At 43.3% G+C, this 18,267-nt stretch overlaps 5 protein-coding genes across 5 annotated transcripts; 3 read left to right on the top strand and 2 right to left on the bottom strand.

The window, feature by feature from the left end:
- Positions 1–6,018: 6,018 nt before the first annotated feature.
- On the bottom strand, positions 6,019–7,333 carry LOC9652338 (protein DMP7). The gene is made up of 2 exons (XM_002966170.2): positions 7,036–7,333; positions 6,019–6,929 (listed from the first exon to the last, which is right to left on the bottom strand). The coding sequence occupies exon 2, from the start codon at positions 6,838–6,840 to the stop codon at positions 6,133–6,135; it is 708 nt and encodes a 235-aa protein (XP_002966216.2). The 5' UTR covers positions 6,841–6,929; positions 7,036–7,333; the 3' UTR covers positions 6,019–6,132.
- Positions 7,334–7,608: 275 nt separating this feature from the next.
- On the bottom strand, positions 7,609–8,397 carry LOC9652798 (protein DMP4). Its single transcript, XM_002966169.2, has one exon. It carries the CDS (start codon positions 8,375–8,377, stop codon positions 7,730–7,732), a length of 648 nt encoding a protein of 215 aa, XP_002966215.2. The 5' UTR covers positions 8,378–8,397; the 3' UTR covers positions 7,609–7,729.
- A 453-nt stretch (positions 8,398–8,850) lies between these two features.
- On the top strand, positions 8,851–10,498 carry LOC9652797 (splicing factor ESS-2 homolog). The gene has a single exon (XM_002966517.2). It carries the CDS (start codon positions 8,908–8,910, stop codon positions 10,432–10,434), a length of 1,527 nt encoding a protein of 508 aa, XP_002966563.1. The 5' UTR covers positions 8,851–8,907; the 3' UTR covers positions 10,435–10,498.
- An 8-nt stretch (positions 10,499–10,506) lies between these two features.
- LOC9652796 (zinc finger with UFM1-specific peptidase domain protein) lies at positions 10,507–12,574 on the top strand. Its single transcript, XM_024671302.1, has 7 exons — positions 10,507–10,659; positions 10,750–10,813; positions 10,911–10,988; positions 11,101–12,038; positions 12,106–12,217; positions 12,267–12,362; positions 12,439–12,574. Exons 1-7 carry the CDS (start codon positions 10,520–10,522, stop codon positions 12,520–12,522), a joined length of 1,512 nt encoding a protein of 503 aa, XP_024527070.1. The 5' UTR covers positions 10,507–10,519; the 3' UTR covers positions 12,523–12,574.
- An 89-nt stretch (positions 12,575–12,663) lies between these two features.
- Positions 12,664–15,111, top strand: LOC9652795 (DNA polymerase lambda). The gene is made up of 11 exons (XM_024671303.1): positions 12,664–12,878; positions 12,928–13,068; positions 13,136–13,675; positions 13,725–13,874; positions 13,943–14,176; positions 14,228–14,316; positions 14,371–14,461; positions 14,512–14,586; positions 14,633–14,700; positions 14,760–14,841; positions 14,892–15,111. The coding sequence occupies exons 1-11, from the start codon at positions 12,699–12,701 to the stop codon at positions 14,988–14,990; spliced, it is 1,749 nt and encodes a 582-aa protein (XP_024527071.1). The 5' UTR covers positions 12,664–12,698; the 3' UTR covers positions 14,991–15,111.
- Positions 15,112–18,267: the final 3,156 nt, after the last annotated feature.

The following is an 18,267-nucleotide window of genomic DNA, read 5'->3' as shown; positions in this document are numbered from 1 at the left end:
ACATGAAATCCCTACATTTTTTATAAAATAATTTGTTTATAGAAATGTAGATACAACAAGCTTCCAGGTAAAACCCAAGATTATAGATATAATTAATAAAAAATATGGACTTATACCATTAACCAGAAAAACAATTTAGCCTTAGGCAGTAATGACAATTGAAATGCCAAAACCAACACAATGTTTCAAGATAAAAGTAGCGAAAGACCCTTTATAAAATATATCAACTACCATATCTTTTGTAGTAATAAAGTGTGGAGAGTAATTTTATCAAGAGATAACAAACAATTGAACATCCAAAAGATCTCACTCTTTACTGCAGTTTAGAAGACAATGTGATGTTATAATGACATTCCTCTTTGGTACTTCAAATTGAATATAATGATAGTATGTGTCAATACATTTAGACTTGAAGTAAAGAGCTGGATATTTAGCTAAAGCAATAGTATATTGATTATCACAATATAAGGACATGGGGATGTCCCAAGTTAGTAAATAATTTATGAAACCATATGACTTCTCAAGTAGTTAGACTAGCTGTAAAATATTCTACTTCTGTAGAAGATATTGCTAATGTTGTTCATGCTTAGGAAATCAATAGACAACACCAGAATTTTTATGAAAATAAAAGCCACTTGTAGATTGATGAAAGTTATTATTATACTAACCCAATCTGAATTAGTGTAAGCTATTAATGTCATAAAACGAGTCCATGATTAATAGTGCCATTAAGATATCAAAGAACTCATTTTGCTACCTCCCAATAAATAATTTATGGAGCTATGAGATATTGCCCCAAGGAATTAGCAATATATGTGATATCAAGCCAAGTAGCATTACCAATGTATCATCAGTGTAAACTTTGATATTTTGAAACATTTGTAAAAGCAGCAAAAGAAGTGCAAGGCTTTGGAGATGTAAAAATCCACTATAGTTTACAATCCACCATTCTAGAACATAATAAAGCGTCATGTAGAGGAATGTAATGTATTAAAGCATGATTAAAAAAAACAACCTTAATGAAATTCAAGAAGAATTTAAAGGAAAATGACTTGATCAAGATTACAATGACCTCAATGCCTTAATTTATAATCCATGTCAACTAATGATTATGTATTAGGGATTCAATCAATATAACAATTGAAAATGCTGCTTGGCTTTATCATGCTACAGTCTTTTGGCAAATATGGCATTCCAAGAGACAACCTTCTTTGTGAGTATCAAGCAGAAGATATTCCAAGCTCTATCTAAATTCCTATGTTTCAACTTGGGTTGTCAAATACACTACTCACATCGTTAATATCTATACATCTGGGTCACCAGCTTTGCAACATACTTATCATTGCAGAAGCTCGTTACTTGGATCTGAGAGCTTCCTGTTTCTAATATGATGCCCCAAACAAAATTTAAAACATAGGTTTTTGAAGCTTCAACTAACAATTCCTATTTATAAATGTTATTAATAATGCTATAATAAATAAAATGAAAGAAATTTGTTACGCATTGCATGTAGCAGCACTTGGTGTGCTTAAAAGTAGTGTTATTCTTACTTATTAATCTAATTGATTAAATAAAAGTTTATAATTTATAAACACAGGATTAATATTATTGCATATTAACCATTTAAATGGTAGAATAAAAAATAATATACTATAAAATATTAAGAATTTTTATAAATTATAAACACGTTTATAAATTATAATTACAAGATTAATCTAAATGAATAACAACCGTTAGATGGTAAAATATTCTAGATTATCCAACCATATTCTAGGTGTATTCACTACCATCCCAAGAAAACCAAAAAGCTTCATATAAATTAAGTTTGAAATCATGTGATTTATCAAATTATCACGTTGAAGTAAAATTCAAAAAACAGTTATCAATCATTTATTTCTAAATTCTAATTTATCCATATCTATGTTACAATTTAAAGTGTATGTTCTGTAAATATATATACATATATAATATCATAAGGTAAATACAGTATATATCCTAAGCACTCAAAAAAAGGCATTATTATTTTTTGTTATATTTCTTGAAGCTGGTCTTAGGGTTCATGGCAATGACATATAAACTTATTTCTAGTGGGTACACCTGTTGCTTGTGTGGCTGCTGCCACTACTTGCATTGTTCAGAAGGAGTAGCAGCAAGATCTGTGATGCAGTGGACGAGTGGATGGTATTAGTTGCCAATTCATGGAAGTTAGTGTCTTGATCTAGGAGGCAGTAGACCATGACTGCTCACGGCCAAAAACCACCACACTCAATGCCTTAAAGACACAAAGAAATGTTTTGCTTCTACACTCCAATTGATTGAGTTCATCACTACACTCTTAGTCCAAGTGATCTAAGAGGTTAATTTGTGTTTAATGAACATATATGTACATCTTCTAATGTCCCAAAGGGACTAATACAAAAATCAGGCATACCACCCTCTGGTTAAGCTACTCTACTTGTGTCTCAATTTGAAGTAGAAGCAAATATAGATGTCTCCTATAGATCATGTCAGTGTTGAAGTGCCTCCCCCATGCCAAGCGCAAGACAGACCGAGAGGGGGCACCAGCCAGGGGGGGGGACCACTACTAGCGACCTTATTGTCAACCATCTTACCAAAATAGAGGCCACCAGCTCCGCCATTCTCCAAGCCAATTGGCTAGCTCACATTTAAGCCCAAATATGTCATGCCCTTTTCGTAGCTGCAAAGTTCTAGGTTTTATTCAATTCAGGCGGGAGCCATAAAAAATGACAAAGCAGGTGCTTCTGAAGGCATTTGTGTCCTAGTCCCTCTGATATACCTCGGAATTTTGATCCTCTGGTGTCATCCCTTTAATTAATGGCAATTGATGTCACTGAGCTCAGATTGGTGTTCACTGCAAAGAAATGCACTATGGCTTCAATGCACTGCTTCAACACCTTAGGAGATGCAAACCAGAACTGTCTAGGTCTAGGTTGAGGTCTTGTTGTCTTTCGGAATTAACAGTTCTAGGTGTGAGGCACCTTTTGCAGGTGTGAGACTTGCTTGCAACCTTCTGCTGCACTACTACGAAAACACAAGTTATGGTATTTGGCCATCTGCAACACAGAAGTGACGACAATGACCTTTATTACCAACATCACTTGCTGGTCAAAGTAGAAAATTATAAATACCTTGGGTATATAGTCTGCCAAAAGAATCCCTGGAAGGTCGAGACAATAGAACGCATCCAAGCAGCCACAAGAGCATATTACTCACCCCAGAGTGACCTTAAGCAAGCTGGTATTTTTGGATGGGATGAATGTAGACAGTATTACCACACAAAAGTGATCACTATCCTCACATATGCTGGGGAGGTTTGGGGCCCTGAACTACCACGAATAACATGGTTGGTTCTTGAATATTGAATTTGGTTGCAACAAAGTGGCAATTGGGATCCTAATTGGCTTGCTCCTCATTGAACTCCAAGTGTGGAAAAACACAATACAATACATCCTCAATCTCATATGCACTACTCACCAAAATTCCAGCACGGCCATCAACCTGTAACGGCTTATCGGTATTGTTATCTACTGATCTTTGGGACAACACCACTACAGATACAGAATCCTGGCATGCTATCAAACAGGACAACATCACCTGCACTCAGAAGCTGGTAATTGGGAGGGATGCAAGTTACCCTGGGAGGACCAGATCTATTATTTATGCGCCAAAGACATTGAAACCATCCTCCACTTCACTCTGCAGTGCACTGCATACAAACAACAACGGGACAAGGAACCACTCCTCAATTTTTGAGCTACCCCTCCCTCTCTTCCTCCAGTAACGGCAACACCAGCGACTTTGTGAGTACCTCACTGCCACCACAAACCTTTGTGATGAGTTGCTTCCCATCCTTGAACCTGCACGTCCCCAACTCCACACCAGCAGTAGATAGGACTGTCTGATGCCTTTCATGGCTATTCTACCTTACAGTTGAGGACAAGGACAAAGCTGAAGTGTTGTGCTGTCTATGGGAGAGGCTCCGTAGGACAGATTGCTGTGGCATGCAACAGCTCAAGCACTGTAGATGAATTATTCAGGGAGCTTCGTCAAAGGGAGCGCAGCGTCTGTGCCACCCACAACAGCATGGATCAGGGAGTCGTTGGGAACATCAATTGTGATTTTCTAGATGGACAGTTCGAGGTGCTGGTGATCAATGTAGATATCCTCCAGGTCGTGCATGTCATCAACTTTGAGCTGCCGGAATCTTCTAGTGGCTACCTGTCTTCTGTTGGTATCAAGTCTAGGTTAGGCTCCCGCATAGTTATCAACTTGGTGACCAGCAGGGATGATCATTTTCTCAAGTACATGAAAACCAATTCGAAAAGATCTTCATAGATTTCGGTGGGTTACATAAGGTCTTCATAAATCCATAAGAAGTCCATATCAAGTCTGGGATAAGCTGCTGCGGGTCATCAACATGGACTTATGTTGAAATTCTCATTTTAAACAAGCAAAAACGTTCATCTCATCTTGCCAGGAATTTTGAGTTTTTTAAACTATGACATACTTGAGAAAGTTCTGTCATCCCAAAATCCAATCTGAAGAAAAGATAAATATATTACAATTTTCTTTTCTTTTTCTTTTAGTTTTTGGTTTTCTTGAAAATGTTAGGAGCTGTATTTTCCAAATAGTATTTTCTGATGCAAGAAGGTGGATGGTCTCCACCCTTTCCTTTTCAGTTTTACTTGTGTAAAATTCAATCAAGCATAGTTGGAATCGCAAAAACTGCTCTCTTTCAGGAGCAGTGGCAAATCGATGTCGTCTATTATAGTAGAATTGAAAATTATTATTAATTGGCCGGAAGAAACCGTCTCGGGCCACTAACGCGGGAGTTGGACGTTTATAGCTTTGGATCGTGCTGCTGGAGCTGGGGAGGCGGCCGATGATGTTCAGGATATTCATGTGGGTGATGCCGAAGTGATGCCGATTTCGGAGCTGTTTGATCTGAGCTGCTGGAGCTGGATCCCGAGTCGGCTGAGTGGAAGGAGTTTACGTGGAACAAATTCTCATTTAAACAAGCAAAAGCGTTCATCTCATTTTGCCAGGAACCCTGAGTTTTCCCAAGCTTGAAACTATGACATACTTGAGAAAGTTCTGTTGTCGCAAACTCTCTTGATATTTACTGTTGCTAGGAAAAGAGACAAATAAGACACGGCATGGATAATCCAAATTGCATTTTTGCATCCATCAGTCTCACGCTTCAAGGTGGGCACCACGAGACTCTCAAAAAATAACATATAGATAGATTCTTGGAGTTCTTCACTATTTGATCAACATGGGGAAAGGTCACGCTATAGTTTTGGCCATTTTAAACAGCGAGAATCCTTCGTTCCAAGTTGAGTTACAAGGTTTTGGAAGCGACATTCAGTCTAGACAAGATATGAGCAACATGTGTTCTCCTAAAGCTTTGAACGACTTTACCTTTGATGTAACACCAATGAGATTGTTAGCAAAAAACCGTCAACCCTGCTTCTACAACTGAGACTGCTGCTCCTGCGGCTGGAGGAAATGTCTAGGATGAAGCTCTGGAAGTTCTTGTCAATGTCCGTCTCCACTACCAGCTGAAACCTCACGTACATAATCCATCCTTAACCTTCTCTTACCTAACATTTCTGCAGTAGAATTCAACTAGCTATCCATATATGAAGGACAATCGAGCAAGAGATCCATGAAAATACACTGAAAGATTTGTGGGACAATCGGCTAAAGAAGGTCAATGATGGATTAAGTGAGATTTCAGCTGATAACAAAGGGCTGTAATTTAGAGCTTCCCCAAGGTTTCCGCCAGGCATCTCCAGGTATGGTGTGAGGCGCCATCCAATCTCCTCCTTTCCCATAGAGCACGAATTCCAGTAAATCCAGCAGTACTGGAGATGCCTGGCAAAAACTTCAGAAATGTTACGGCTTTTCCACAGTGTGGCATGGAGTTTCTATGACTATACACTGGACCTTTTCGTGCGGATCATTCCAAACCGACACTGAGATTTGCCGAAACAATATATAGGACGCTCACCTTGAAATAGATCGGTATCACACAAGAAAATCCCAAAATACCAAGAACTTTGATGGAAATTCTAAGAATTCTGTCCAGATTTCCAAGCTTGCACTGTTTCAAACAGTTTTATTTGCCGTAGAAGAACCGGTCTCCGTTGAAGGAGGAGGAGGAGGAGAAGTTCCCGGCGGTGTGAGTGGAAATCCCACCCCGTGTCTGTTCGTGGGGAAGTACAAGAACACGGCACTGACGAGGAAGCCCGAGAGCGCCGGGGCCGATCCGACGAACGAGTCGGGCACCTTGACAAAGCAGCTGACAACGTCGGTGGAAAAGGTGGTGGTGGTCATGAACGCAAACACCGCGAGCAATGCGTGGACGAAGTCCGAGAACCTGATCCGGTACTGGGAGAGATTGATGGTGCATTGGATCTGGGGAGTCCACAGGCCTCGGAATGTTGCGAGGCCGTAGTAGACCTTCCCATTCGGGGCCTGGAAACTGTCCGTGAAGGAGAGCGTGAAGCAGAGGATCGCGCAGACGAGGAGGAAGATCGCGCTCAGGAGCTTGTTCTCGCAGGATCCGGCGCGGAAGAGGATTGGGTCGAGCATCTGGAAGAAGAGGACGGTGCCTGTTGGGAGCATGTTTGCCAGATTTGCGGAGCCGTGGAGGGCGGTGGTGAGCGTCCTCGAGATGAAGTTCTGGAATTCCTTGATGTCGTCGCTGAGCTTCTCGTCGTCGGTGGCGTGATCGTGATCGTCCGGTGGAGACGACGAGGAAGTCGGGGCTCCGCTGGTTGGGAGGAGCCTCTGCGTCACCCCGGCATTGTCCATGGATGATCTTGGATGTTTGATTCTCCTAAAGAATGGCGTTGTCCCGAAAGACCCAATTGGAACACTTTGATCTTTGAGGAGCCCGCTAGCTAATGATGGAATCAAGAAACGAGACCATTGAAAGAACAGAAGAAGAGAAATTTGATCCCGAGAAACTCACGAAAAGACCATCGAATGATCGAATAGCGTGCTCACCTGATCGAGATGAGAATTTTTTGTAGATAACGAGATCACTCCCAAAAAGAGATCACATGTTCCTGGTATTTGTAATCTCTGCCCAGGAGATGACAAGATCGATAGGAGCAAAACGAGAGTCCCTTGAGTAAACTTGAAGAGAGGAAGCCAAAAAGCCCGAAAGCAAGGAAAGAATTTGCCCGCACGTTTTCTCCAAATTTTTTGCGTTGCGTATCGAGCTCCGGAGTCGTGCGTTATAGGCTGGACTTTGCCTGTAATCAGAAGGAAAGAAGCTCTTTTTTCTTGGCTTTTGGGGAAGTTCCTCTCGAGAAACTGGTAGCCCTGATATTCGAACACAAAACTCGAGATTTGATCAGATTTTCAACTGATTAAATAACGCCAAACTTAAATGTTAATTCATATTAAAGGTGGAGATTGATTGTTGAACACTATTTCGCCTTCAAATCAATTTGGACTTCTTTCACATAGAACAAATAATCGCTCGTGGACTTTTAACCTAAGTGAAGATCATGCTTTGGTGGGGAAGATATAATAAGAGAATCTTAGGGAATATAATAGTAAATAAAATAACTATTTAATACAAGAACATTTTATTTTGATATCTGAAACATTGAATGAATCAATATAATCATGGAATTGGCTCTCAAGAAACAAATATCTTAGATAAGAGTGAACTTTCCAATGCAGCTAAAGGTCATGCTTTGGAGGATGCGGTAGTCTTTGGAGGCTTCACAGGAAATCCAATTCCATGTCTCGTTGTTGGGAATAACAAGAACACACTACTCACGAGGAAGGCCGTGATGGAAGGCGCGGCTCTCACAACCTCGTCCGGGACCGTGAAGAAGCAACTCGCAACATCGGTGGAGAAGGCACTGGTCGTGAGGAACACATAAACCGTGAGAAAGGCATGGACGAAATCACCAACAGTGATCCTAAACTTGGAGAGATCCACGCCAGGGCACGGCTGCTCGATCTGCGGAGTCCACATCCCGCGGAAGGTCGCGAATCCATAGTAGACTTTCCCATTGGGCGCCTCGAAGCTATCCGTGAATGAGAGGACGAAGCACACAACGCTGCAAACGATGAGGAAGGCGGCACTCAAAGTCTTGTCCTGGCAGCTCCCAGCTCGCCGGAGGATCGGATCCAAGGTCTGGAAGAGAAGCAGCGTGCCTGTTGGAAGCATGTTGGCGAGGTCGGCCGATCCGCGGAGCGCGCTAGCGAGAGATCTAGCGATCAAGTCGTCAAACTCCTTGACATCTTCGTCTACGTGTTCTTGGCGATCTTCCGCTTTAGGAGGAGCGATGAGGAGGCTGGAACTTCCACTGGTTGCCGGAGCCGCCATGAGATCTCTCTGGCGCTGGATCTGGAATCTGGATTTCTTCGCTGGTTTAGAGCCGGGAGCTTTATAAGGGACCCTCCGCCTGAGACTTGGAAGCCGCCATCGCTGGTGGTGTGGCGTGGACGAGACGAGCGGGTCGTGCGTTGGGATGTCCATTCCAATCGTGGAGAGATGATGTTGTCACTGGCGTGCGAGAGACTCGTTGATCGATCGAGGGTCGTCACGCTTTTAGTTGTATGTAGCTTCACTCAAGAGCTCCATCTTGCGGCAACACTATGATTTCTAGAGAGCTTTTAGCGAAGAAATTTGTTTCTTACGAACATAAGACCGTACAACAAAAAGCAACGGATATACTACGAATAATCACGCCGTACTACAGCTTACACTTTTTGTTTAATGTTAAATTAGGGCACAATGATTCCTTAGCCTTTTGTCCACTTAAATATCTAGAGCCCTAAAATTTGGGATCTCTGATTTTAGGGTTCTTGCCTCTGTGCGCGAACACAGGTAACTAGGGTCGATCGATAGGAAGAATGCTAGCGTCTCCAGGGCACTCGCCGCGGCTCATCGTGCCCCCCTCTCCATCGCCGAGCGTCCAGAGCTTGGATGGAGCCGTGGCGACGACATCCGGTAGGGCGATCATGGGGCCGCCGCCGCCACGGAAGCCCAGGAAGCGATCTCACGCAGTGCTGGACGAGGACACGTACGTTGCCGCGATCGAGAGGATCGTGGAGCGGGATTTCTTCCCGGACATCCCCAAGCTCCAGAACAAGCTCGAGTGGCTCGAGGCGGTGAGGAGCGGTGATCCGGTGCTGATGCGGGAGGCCCAGCTCAATATCATCCAGAGGCTACGGGGGATTGGGCCGTCCGGCAAGGATGGAACGCCCTTGTTCCACACAGGAACTTTCGCTACTCCAGGGTCGGTGATGCCAACGCCAGGATTTGCTACTCCATCCACGACTGCTGGAGCTCCATCTTCGTCTTCGAGCTTGGTGGATGAGCAGGGGACGGTGATCAACACCTCGGTGTCTCTGGACGAGTTCATGCGGCGGTACACGAGCGAGGACAACGAGAGCTTCTCCAAGATCATCGAGAAGGTGAACAGGAGGCGGGAGGAGAAGTTTAAGTTCTTGGCGATCTCGTCGTCGACGCAGCCGCTCCAGCTGACCGACAAGGATCGACAGACCGATGGCTATGGAACTTCCAACCAGCCGATCAGTACTCTGGATACCTGGAGCTACACGCCCAAGAACTTACTCATGTATGATTCGACTCAAAGGGACGACGCTCCGCTCACCGAGGCCGAGAAGGAAGAACGCCTCCACGGTCCGCCAAAGTCCGTCAACCTGCGTAGTACTCGCTTCCACGAGAAGATCTTCGACGCGAAACTCCCGGAGGAGGAGTCCTTCTCGATGCTCTACACTCCTGCTCACCACGGATCTTCCACGCCGCTCGACCCGGCCGCGCGGAGGAGGTATGATCTCGAGGAGCTCCGCAAGACCCCACAGCTCGGAGACAACGCCAAGCCTCCGCCCAAGGCCGGGACGGCGGGATACAGCTACGTCTCGACGCCATCGCCAGCTCCAGGAGTGGACTCCTCGCCGTTCGTGACTTGGGGAGAGATCGAGGGGACTCCACTGAGGCTGGAGATGGAGGATACTCCGGTCGGGATTGGTGGCAGCGGCGATGGTCCTCACTTCAAGATCCCAGCGCCGCCAGTCCGGGACACTCGAGCTCACAGCCTCTCGAGGGAGGCGTCGAGGAACATCCGCGAGAGGACGAAGATCCGGCACGCTCCTTACAGCACTCCATCGCCAGCTCGAGGGGCGGCCATGGGGAGCCCGGGCAGGGGCTACTTCTCCGACGCGGCGCAGAGGCTTGTCAACAAAACCATCGCGAGGACGTGCGCGTCGGTGGATGCCAAGCTGCGGGCCAGCTATGGCGCGAGCACGACGCCGGGGACGCCGAGGATGGCCAGGAACGCGGTGAGGAACAGCAGGGAGGGAAGCTTGCCGCCCGAGAGCCCGCGCTTGATGCGCTCTCCATCGGTTGGGCGGTAGTACGGCATGATTGTTCGAAGGACATTCTTAATCGATGGGTTGTACGACATGATTATTCGTGCGATATTCTTATCTTTGAAACCTTATGTACGGCAAACGTTACATTTTGCACGGTAAGAACTATGAATCGCCATCTGGTTTGAAATGGTTTAGGGCTCTTGGCGGGCGGGAAGCGATGGACTGCCCCGTTTGCGGGTGCGCGGTGGACGATGGCGATCTCGATCGGTAAGCGCAGGGCTTTTGGGATCTAGTAGATCCCAAGATCTCGCGAGTTAGCTTCGGTTGTGGGCGTTCATTCGATTTTTGGGGTATCAGGCATGTGAATGAGCACCTGGATCAGGAGCAGATCGAGAGGGACGAGGAGTTTGCCCGAGCGCAAGTGAGTGCGTCCTTGTCTCCCGCATTTTTTTGTTTTTCTTTGTGTTCTTCTCTACATTTTTTTTTCTTTTCTCTCGCTAACGTTTCCAGTGTTTTAGGACCGCTTGTTTAATAGTGTGGTAGAATGGGAGAGCTCATTGTTTTCCTTGAATGCTCGTCAGTCGGTACACTTTGAGGTAACTTTGCTCGGAAAGGGAGAGTGCCAAGAGTGAGAAGAGCACTGTTCGTGAGTCGAATTGTTTTTCCAGTTTTCTGGCCAGTTTTGATTGAAACTTTCGACTCTGGCAGCTCGTCGAGAATCCTCTAGATACCGGTAGCAGTAGCCAGCAGGAGCAGCAACAGCAGGAACAGTTCTTTGCTGCTCGTCCATCCAGCTCTCGAGATGGTTGTCCGTGGGAGATTCCGGCAGTCATAGCTTCGCAGGAAAGAGATAGTTTTGTTCCGGTTGAAGAAGGCTTCATCGATCTTCTCCGCAAGTGCGTGGTGGCCGAGCAGCAAAGGCCCTCGGCCTACGCACTTACGAGTTTCATCGATCATTATCAGAGCACTAGCCATGATCTGGGATGGGGCTGCGGGTGGCGGAACATACAGATGCTTAGCTCTTATCTCCTCGCGAGAGATGAAGCCTACAGGAAAGCTTTGTTTGGAGGAGCCGGGTTTGTGCCGACGATAGCAGCTCTGCAGCAGTGGCTCGAGATCGCCTGGTCGAAAGGATTCGACTCGGATGGAGCCGAGCACTTCAACGGTGCCATATACGGTTCGCAGAAATGGATTGGAACGACAGAGTGTGCTGCGCTGCTGAGACTGTTTGGAGTTCGTGCTAGAATCGTCGACTTCAAGGCACTGACGAGAACGACCGGTGGTAAAGTTCCATCCAAGAGGGTTGCGAAGAGAGCCGGGCCAAGGCAGCAAAACGACTCCGAGAGAGGTATAGTTCAGCACTGGAACGCTCACTGTGATTCTTGCGGGATGTATCCGATTCGTGGTCCGAGGTTCTCGAGCAGCAAGCAACAGGATTGTGATCTCTGCTTCGTGTGCTTTAAAAATCAGCCAGGACGGTCGCATGAGTTTGAGAGGATTGAAAAGCCATCGCCGAAGGCTTGTGGGGGTGACTTCGAGGATTATAATCACCAGCGGCTTGTGGACTGGGTGTGGAACTATTACACGGAGGAGGACAGGGACCATGTAGAGAATCGCCAGCCGCTGGTTATCATCTCCAGACGACCGTGAGTATTTCTTTGCGTGTTCTTTGATGAGATTTTCTCTGTGCTCATTGAAACTTTTCTCTTGCAGGCCTCTTTACTTTCAGCATCAGGGGCATTCTAGGACAATTGTGGGGATTCAAAGAAGAAGGAAGCTAGGCGGGCCGGAAGAAGCGTTCCTTTTAGTTTTTGATCCATCACAGGTAACTTTGCTATGCTTTGCTGTTTCGTTGATGATACGTCCTTTGGCAGCGGACAGAAGAACTCGTGAAAGCTTTACGAGCGAAAACTGGATGGCAAAAGCTTATAAAACGTGGAGTTCATACGCTCAAGAGAGCAGCTTATCAGGTACATACTTGTTCTCTTCTTCGGTTTTTTTGTGTGCGTATGTGTTTCTCTGGAATGATTTTTCTTGCTGCTTCAGGTTTGTCATATTGATCCAGGCATTGCGCAAGGCAAAGAGCTCGAAAACTTGAAGAACTTGTCAAGCACAAGTTATTTGTATTAGAACAAGTTTTGATCCAACGATTCTAGAATCCAACGGTCATGATTTTCGTGGATATACAAATTCCAACGGTTGTAATTTAAAGTAGATCCGATGGTCGCGATTTTCGCGGTGAAAATCTTACGAATTGGAATCTATCTTCGCCTTTAAGCTGTCACCGCAAAGCCCTAGGGTTCTACATGAGCGAGGAGAGGAGCAAATCGACGAGGAAGCGCGCGAATTCTATCAAAGAATGCTTTGCGAATGGGAATTCCAAGCTCCGGCCCAAGGGGAGAGAGGAGGAAGAGAAGAAGGAAGGGATTTTCTCGGGAATTTGTGCCCTGTTTGTGGAGCGCGGAGTGAATGGCATGAGGCTGCAGGTATGTAGGATCGCTGTGCGCTAAGATAAACCCCGCGGGGTGCTGGTAGATTTGGAAGAAGAGATTTGAGAGCCTGGGAGGGACGATTGCCGATCCAAACAAGAAGCGAGTGTCACGAGACTTGAATTATGTCCTGGCTGTCAATAGGAAAGCTCTGGATGGGCTTCCAGACGCTGAAAATCTCGCCAAGGTAAGAACACTTTGATCTTCTTTCTTCATTCATTCTCAAGACTCTCCTTTATTTTCTTATTTTTCAGTTGTTTCTTCCATATGATTGGCTTCAAACATGTTTGACAGAAGGAATTCTCGTCTCCACCGAAAGCTATCAATCGTCTGTTGTTCTACGCGACCCCGAGACAACCATTGTTGCTACGGCCGCTTTAGAACAGCAAGATCTAGCGAGGACTTGCCAGCTCCAAACTCCGCATGTCACAAATCCTGGAGAGGAGCATAAGACCACCTCGGAGATCACATCAACTTCGAGAGAAAGCTCTTCGTTTCTGGACACGACACAAGATGGCACAAGCTTTCTCGTCAAGACAGAAGAAAACGCAACTATAACCGCTGGAACTTCCGTTGCTGCGGACGATCAAGAGGAGCCTGTCGAAGAGGAGGATGCGAGCTCGGACGAGGATGAAAACATGAACTTCAAGGAGAAGTTAAGGCGGAAGCAGACCTTCTACGGCAAGCAAGAGAGTCCAAATCTCAACGAGCATTTGACGAATCCGCTGGCTGAGATGTGGCACCTCTACGAGGACGTTTTAGGAGACCAATGGAGATCCCTGATCTACAGAAAGGTAATGGATACTCTTGCTTTTCCACTTGTACTAAAGCTTTGCTTTGTAGACTGTGAATAAGCTGCGAAGTTTGCCATACAAAGTGACGAGTGTCGAGCAGATTAGAGAAATGTATGGGGTGGGAAAATCCCTTGTAAAAATGGTGAAGGAGATTCTGGGAACTGGACAACTTCAAAAGCTTGACAATCTGAAAGCGCAGGTTTTTATTCCGACACTTATTACTTGGGTGAAGCTGGATGATCAGTGTGTTTCTTTTTCGTGGTTCAGGTTGGCGAGATACAAGTTCTTGGCTCAGTGTGGGGTATCGGAGCAATTCAGGCACGAGAGCTGTACAAGAAAGGATTTCGCACTGTCAAGGACCTGGAGAATTACTCGTCCCTGACTTCTATGCAACGCATGGGCGTCAAGTATTATGACGATATTAATTTGCGAATTCCTCGAGACGAAGTGGCGGACACCGAAAAGTTCGTGCGAGGTGTTGTTGAAACTCTTGCTCCGGGGGTAAGTTTTTACACATTTCTCCTCTTGCTTATCACTGCGTCATTCTTGTAGGCTTGGGTAAACGCAGCAGGCTCTTATCGAAGAGGCAAGCCTACTTGTGGCGACGTTGATATTCTCATCACTCATCCAGATGGTTCCAGGTTTACGAGTTTGCGATGTTGTACGCACTCCTCTCACTTACATTTGCTATGCAGCCATCAGGATCTTCTGGCGAGGCTCGTCCAAGAACTGCGCAGAATCGAGTTTATCGTAGATGGCCTTCGCGTCGATGCAAATGCTCGAAAGGTAAACTCGGCCTTTTCTTTTCTTTAGTGTGCTTCATGTGATTCGGACAGGGAGGTACTCAACCCGATATGTTTATGGGGATTTTTCACTTCCAAGGCAAACCTTATCGAAGAATAGACATAAAAGTAAGCTTTCGCTATGTTTCTCCGATGCAATGTCGTGCTCGTTCAGGTTTATCCAAGGCATGTGTACGCTTTTGCACTACTCGCCTTTACTGGGAACGATGTTCTCAACAGAAAGTAAGTTCCATCGTTTGATAGCATTTCCATGCTTTGCTAACTGCAACAATGTCTGGCAGGATTCGATTTTTGGCTCGGGTGAAGTTTGGATACAAGCTGAGCGATCAAGGACTCTTCATACGTGAAAGCAAGAAGAAAGATGTATGGTTGTTCTTTCTCTTTTATCTTGTTATAACGTTATGTTTTTGCAGTCTAAAGCAAGTACGGAATCCATTCCTTGTGAGACAGAGCGGGAGATTTTTGAGAAGCTTGGTTTGGATTATCCAGAACCTCATGACCGCAATTGGTAATGTATATATATGTTTGTGATTCTTTTTTCCTTGGACAACATCTCATAGCTTCGATTTGCCAAGAATATTTCTCTAGACACCGTTCGGCTATAAAATGTCATTTAGGTGCCGGTAGGTACAAGTTCGCGTTGTCTTTGGGGTCAATGCCTGTACATATAAAATTGGAAGAAGGTTTAGACATTCAAGCAAGCAACGGCCACTTCCATCTCCCGGGCATCCCATGTCAAGGTGACATGCTCTTCTCCTCATGAGATCCAGGTGCCACACCCTTAGTTTAACCTTTTGGTTGTATATTCAGTGTGATATGTCAAGCATATCAACTTTTGCCCATCCATTGTTGCTCCCATTCTTTTTATCCCACACATCACACTTCAGAAGCTCTTGTAGAAATTTGGACCCCTCCTTCACTTACGCTTGGCACTACTACTAAGTGAGAAGCAGGAGCCACATACATTTAGTCAACTAAACATAATAATGACATTATTTGGATAACTATTATAAATGTCACAAATAATGACTATTAATAACACTTATCAATAAAAAATAATAACAAGCTTAATGACAAAAAGTTAAATTGTATAAACCAACTTAATCACTTAAAAACCTACAGGCTGCTGCTGGACGATTGAGCGCGGCACAGCAGGGCCCTCTATTCATGGTGTCCACTTTAGCCATCGCTAAGGAGTTTCTCAAGCACGGAATTTGCCTATGTGGTCTCTATTGACATGAATTACAGGAGCATGTCTTTCTCGCCTACTGGAAGAAGGTGAGGAAGCTTTGCACGACGGAGCTCTTCACGGCCAAGAGGGTGAGTATGACATCCGGGACGAGCTGTGGGAGTCATGAGCTCTTCAGAGCTTCAAAGGCTGAGAGTGAGACCACACTGTCCAAGGCCTCGGACGATCCGGCCATTGCAAAGGAGGCCTCGAATTTCATAACGATGATTGATGAAATTCTTGAGGAGGGAGTATCACTGCCTATTTCCCCTACTTGATGGCTTGACTTGGTTGCTGGCTGGGGATAACATGAAGGTTTTGGATGACCGGTAAGGTTTTTTATCTCATGGAGATCAGTCTCACATTGGAAATAATGCGGTCAATCTTGAAGACCTCTACTCGTGGTACTTTATGTTAACTTGTAACTGCGATGGTTTTCTCTATGGAAAGAGGGAGACATATCCAAGCTTGAGGTTTTCAAGCAAATTTCGTTTCCACCCTCCCATTGCCTTTGATTGAGATCCAGATATCTGCCAGGTATGACAACTCAACACTGCTTGGGAAAGTCTGTTGGAGTGGTCATGGCCTGCAATGTTAATCATGGGCAAGACTTTGCCGTGGCCTCCTCTGGTATCTAGATTGCTCTTTCCAATTTTCTTCATGGATTTAAAGTGGGAGATTTTTTGGTAGTCTAAAAGAATAGATTGGCTTGACCAAAAGAAAATCTATATTTATTAGTTATAAATGATTTTAATTAAAATTTTGCATTATAAATGGCTTTTCTTACACTTAAATTTATGCATGCAACAACACTTGGTTTATTTAATAGTAGTGTTATTCTTATTTATTAACCCAATTGATCGAATGGATGTTTATAATTTATAAAAACAAGATTAATCTTATTATATATGAACCATTAGATGGTAGAATAAAGTGTTTAGGAAATTTTATAAATTATAAATATTTTTATAAACTATAAATACAAGATTAATCTAAATGAATAATAACTGTTAGATGGTAAAATATCCTAGAATATCCAAGCATATTAGATATATTCACTATTACCTCTACAAGTTTGCTTAAGTGAACAAAAATAGTAACAAGTTTGTGTACACATTCTTTTTATCATTAAATATAAATAAAATAAATTATAGTCACTTTATTTTATTTTATTTCATTTTAATTTTCTCTACATATAACTTAAGTTTTATCATACTCTTCAAGTATTTAAGCACTTATATTTTTATCTATGTACACAGAGAGAGACATTACCTCCAATAGATATCTGAATTTTATCGTTTAAGACTATATCTAAATTAAATATAAAAAAGTTTTACTCAGCCAAAAGATTATTTTTATTTATATATAATTTAGAATTTTTATACTAAAAATATATAAATACTACTATAGATAGAATCCAGCTTAAAACATTCTTTTCTAAATAAGCTTAAAATTTTCTATTAGAGAAATAAATATTATTGATAATATCTAGAAATTTGTTTTTTAAATTTCTGGCATTCTTTCATTACTATAGTGATGCAATTAAATAATAATTGATAATACCCTCTATAACCACTTGAAAAGAACATAAAGAAAGAACCTTCCTTCCTACTACCTTTTCTTTCCTATATTCTTTATACATTAGCCTAAACCTATAGCTCATATCTTTGTAATCTAGAAAGTAATATTTTTATATCAAAATGTGATGAATAATCTAGTAAGTAAATTTTTTATATCAAAATGTGATGATTATTTTACAATTGTATATAACCAAGTTTATGGCTATCACCAATAACATTACAAAGTTCAATTTCACATGTATAATATGTAAGTGACTAAATTTTCCATTCTACTTTAATTTTTTAACCACACCTTTAACCATTTAAAAGAATCTCACTTACAACTTTTATAGGTCTTTATCCCAATTCGAGGTATTTATTAATACCTTAAAGGCTTCAAAACCATATTGACTTCACATTTAATCCAAATACTCTATGTATTTGAATCCTACCTCCAACACCCAAAGCCTCTTGCACTAAGGCCATGATCATTCTCACTGTTTTATTAGGCCATGTTTATTCTCACTATCTTATTAAGAGTCGAAAGCCACTTGTACTATTTTTTATGAGTGGTAATTTTATGATCACTCCTTACCATCTTTAAGATGCCCTAGGATGTTGGGAATACCATCCCCAATATCCCTTTATTGATCCCTACTAAATCCTCTAATCATGGTAATGTTTGTTAATACCACCACTGGATCAAGGCCCAAAAGTTTGTTTGTCCACTAAATCCTATTAACCTTTAAGACTTCTTCACTATGTAATTATACCTTTAAAGAGGATTACTCCTCTTTTTTTTTCCATAGTTAAGGACTTTGGGATAACATTTGAAAACATCATAGCCCAATACAAGCTTCATAGGTACTTTCCCCACTTTCCACCACTAAGGTGTGAAAGAAAAATTTTACTCCAAAGATTCATAAATAATAATTGAGCTCAATTGGAAACAAATTGGACTTGCCAGATGTCAATCTCAATATTGTGAGACAAACCTAAACC

Source organism: Selaginella moellendorffii, unplaced genomic scaffold (genome assembly GCF_000143415.4).
Source record: "Selaginella moellendorffii unplaced genomic scaffold, v1.0 SELMOscaffold_7, whole genome shotgun sequence".
NCBI lineage: Eukaryota > Viridiplantae > Streptophyta > Lycopodiopsida > Selaginellales > Selaginellaceae > Selaginella > Selaginella moellendorffii.
The sequence above is the reverse complement of the archived record's forward strand: the minus strand, read 5'-3'. Positions and strand labels throughout refer to the sequence as shown.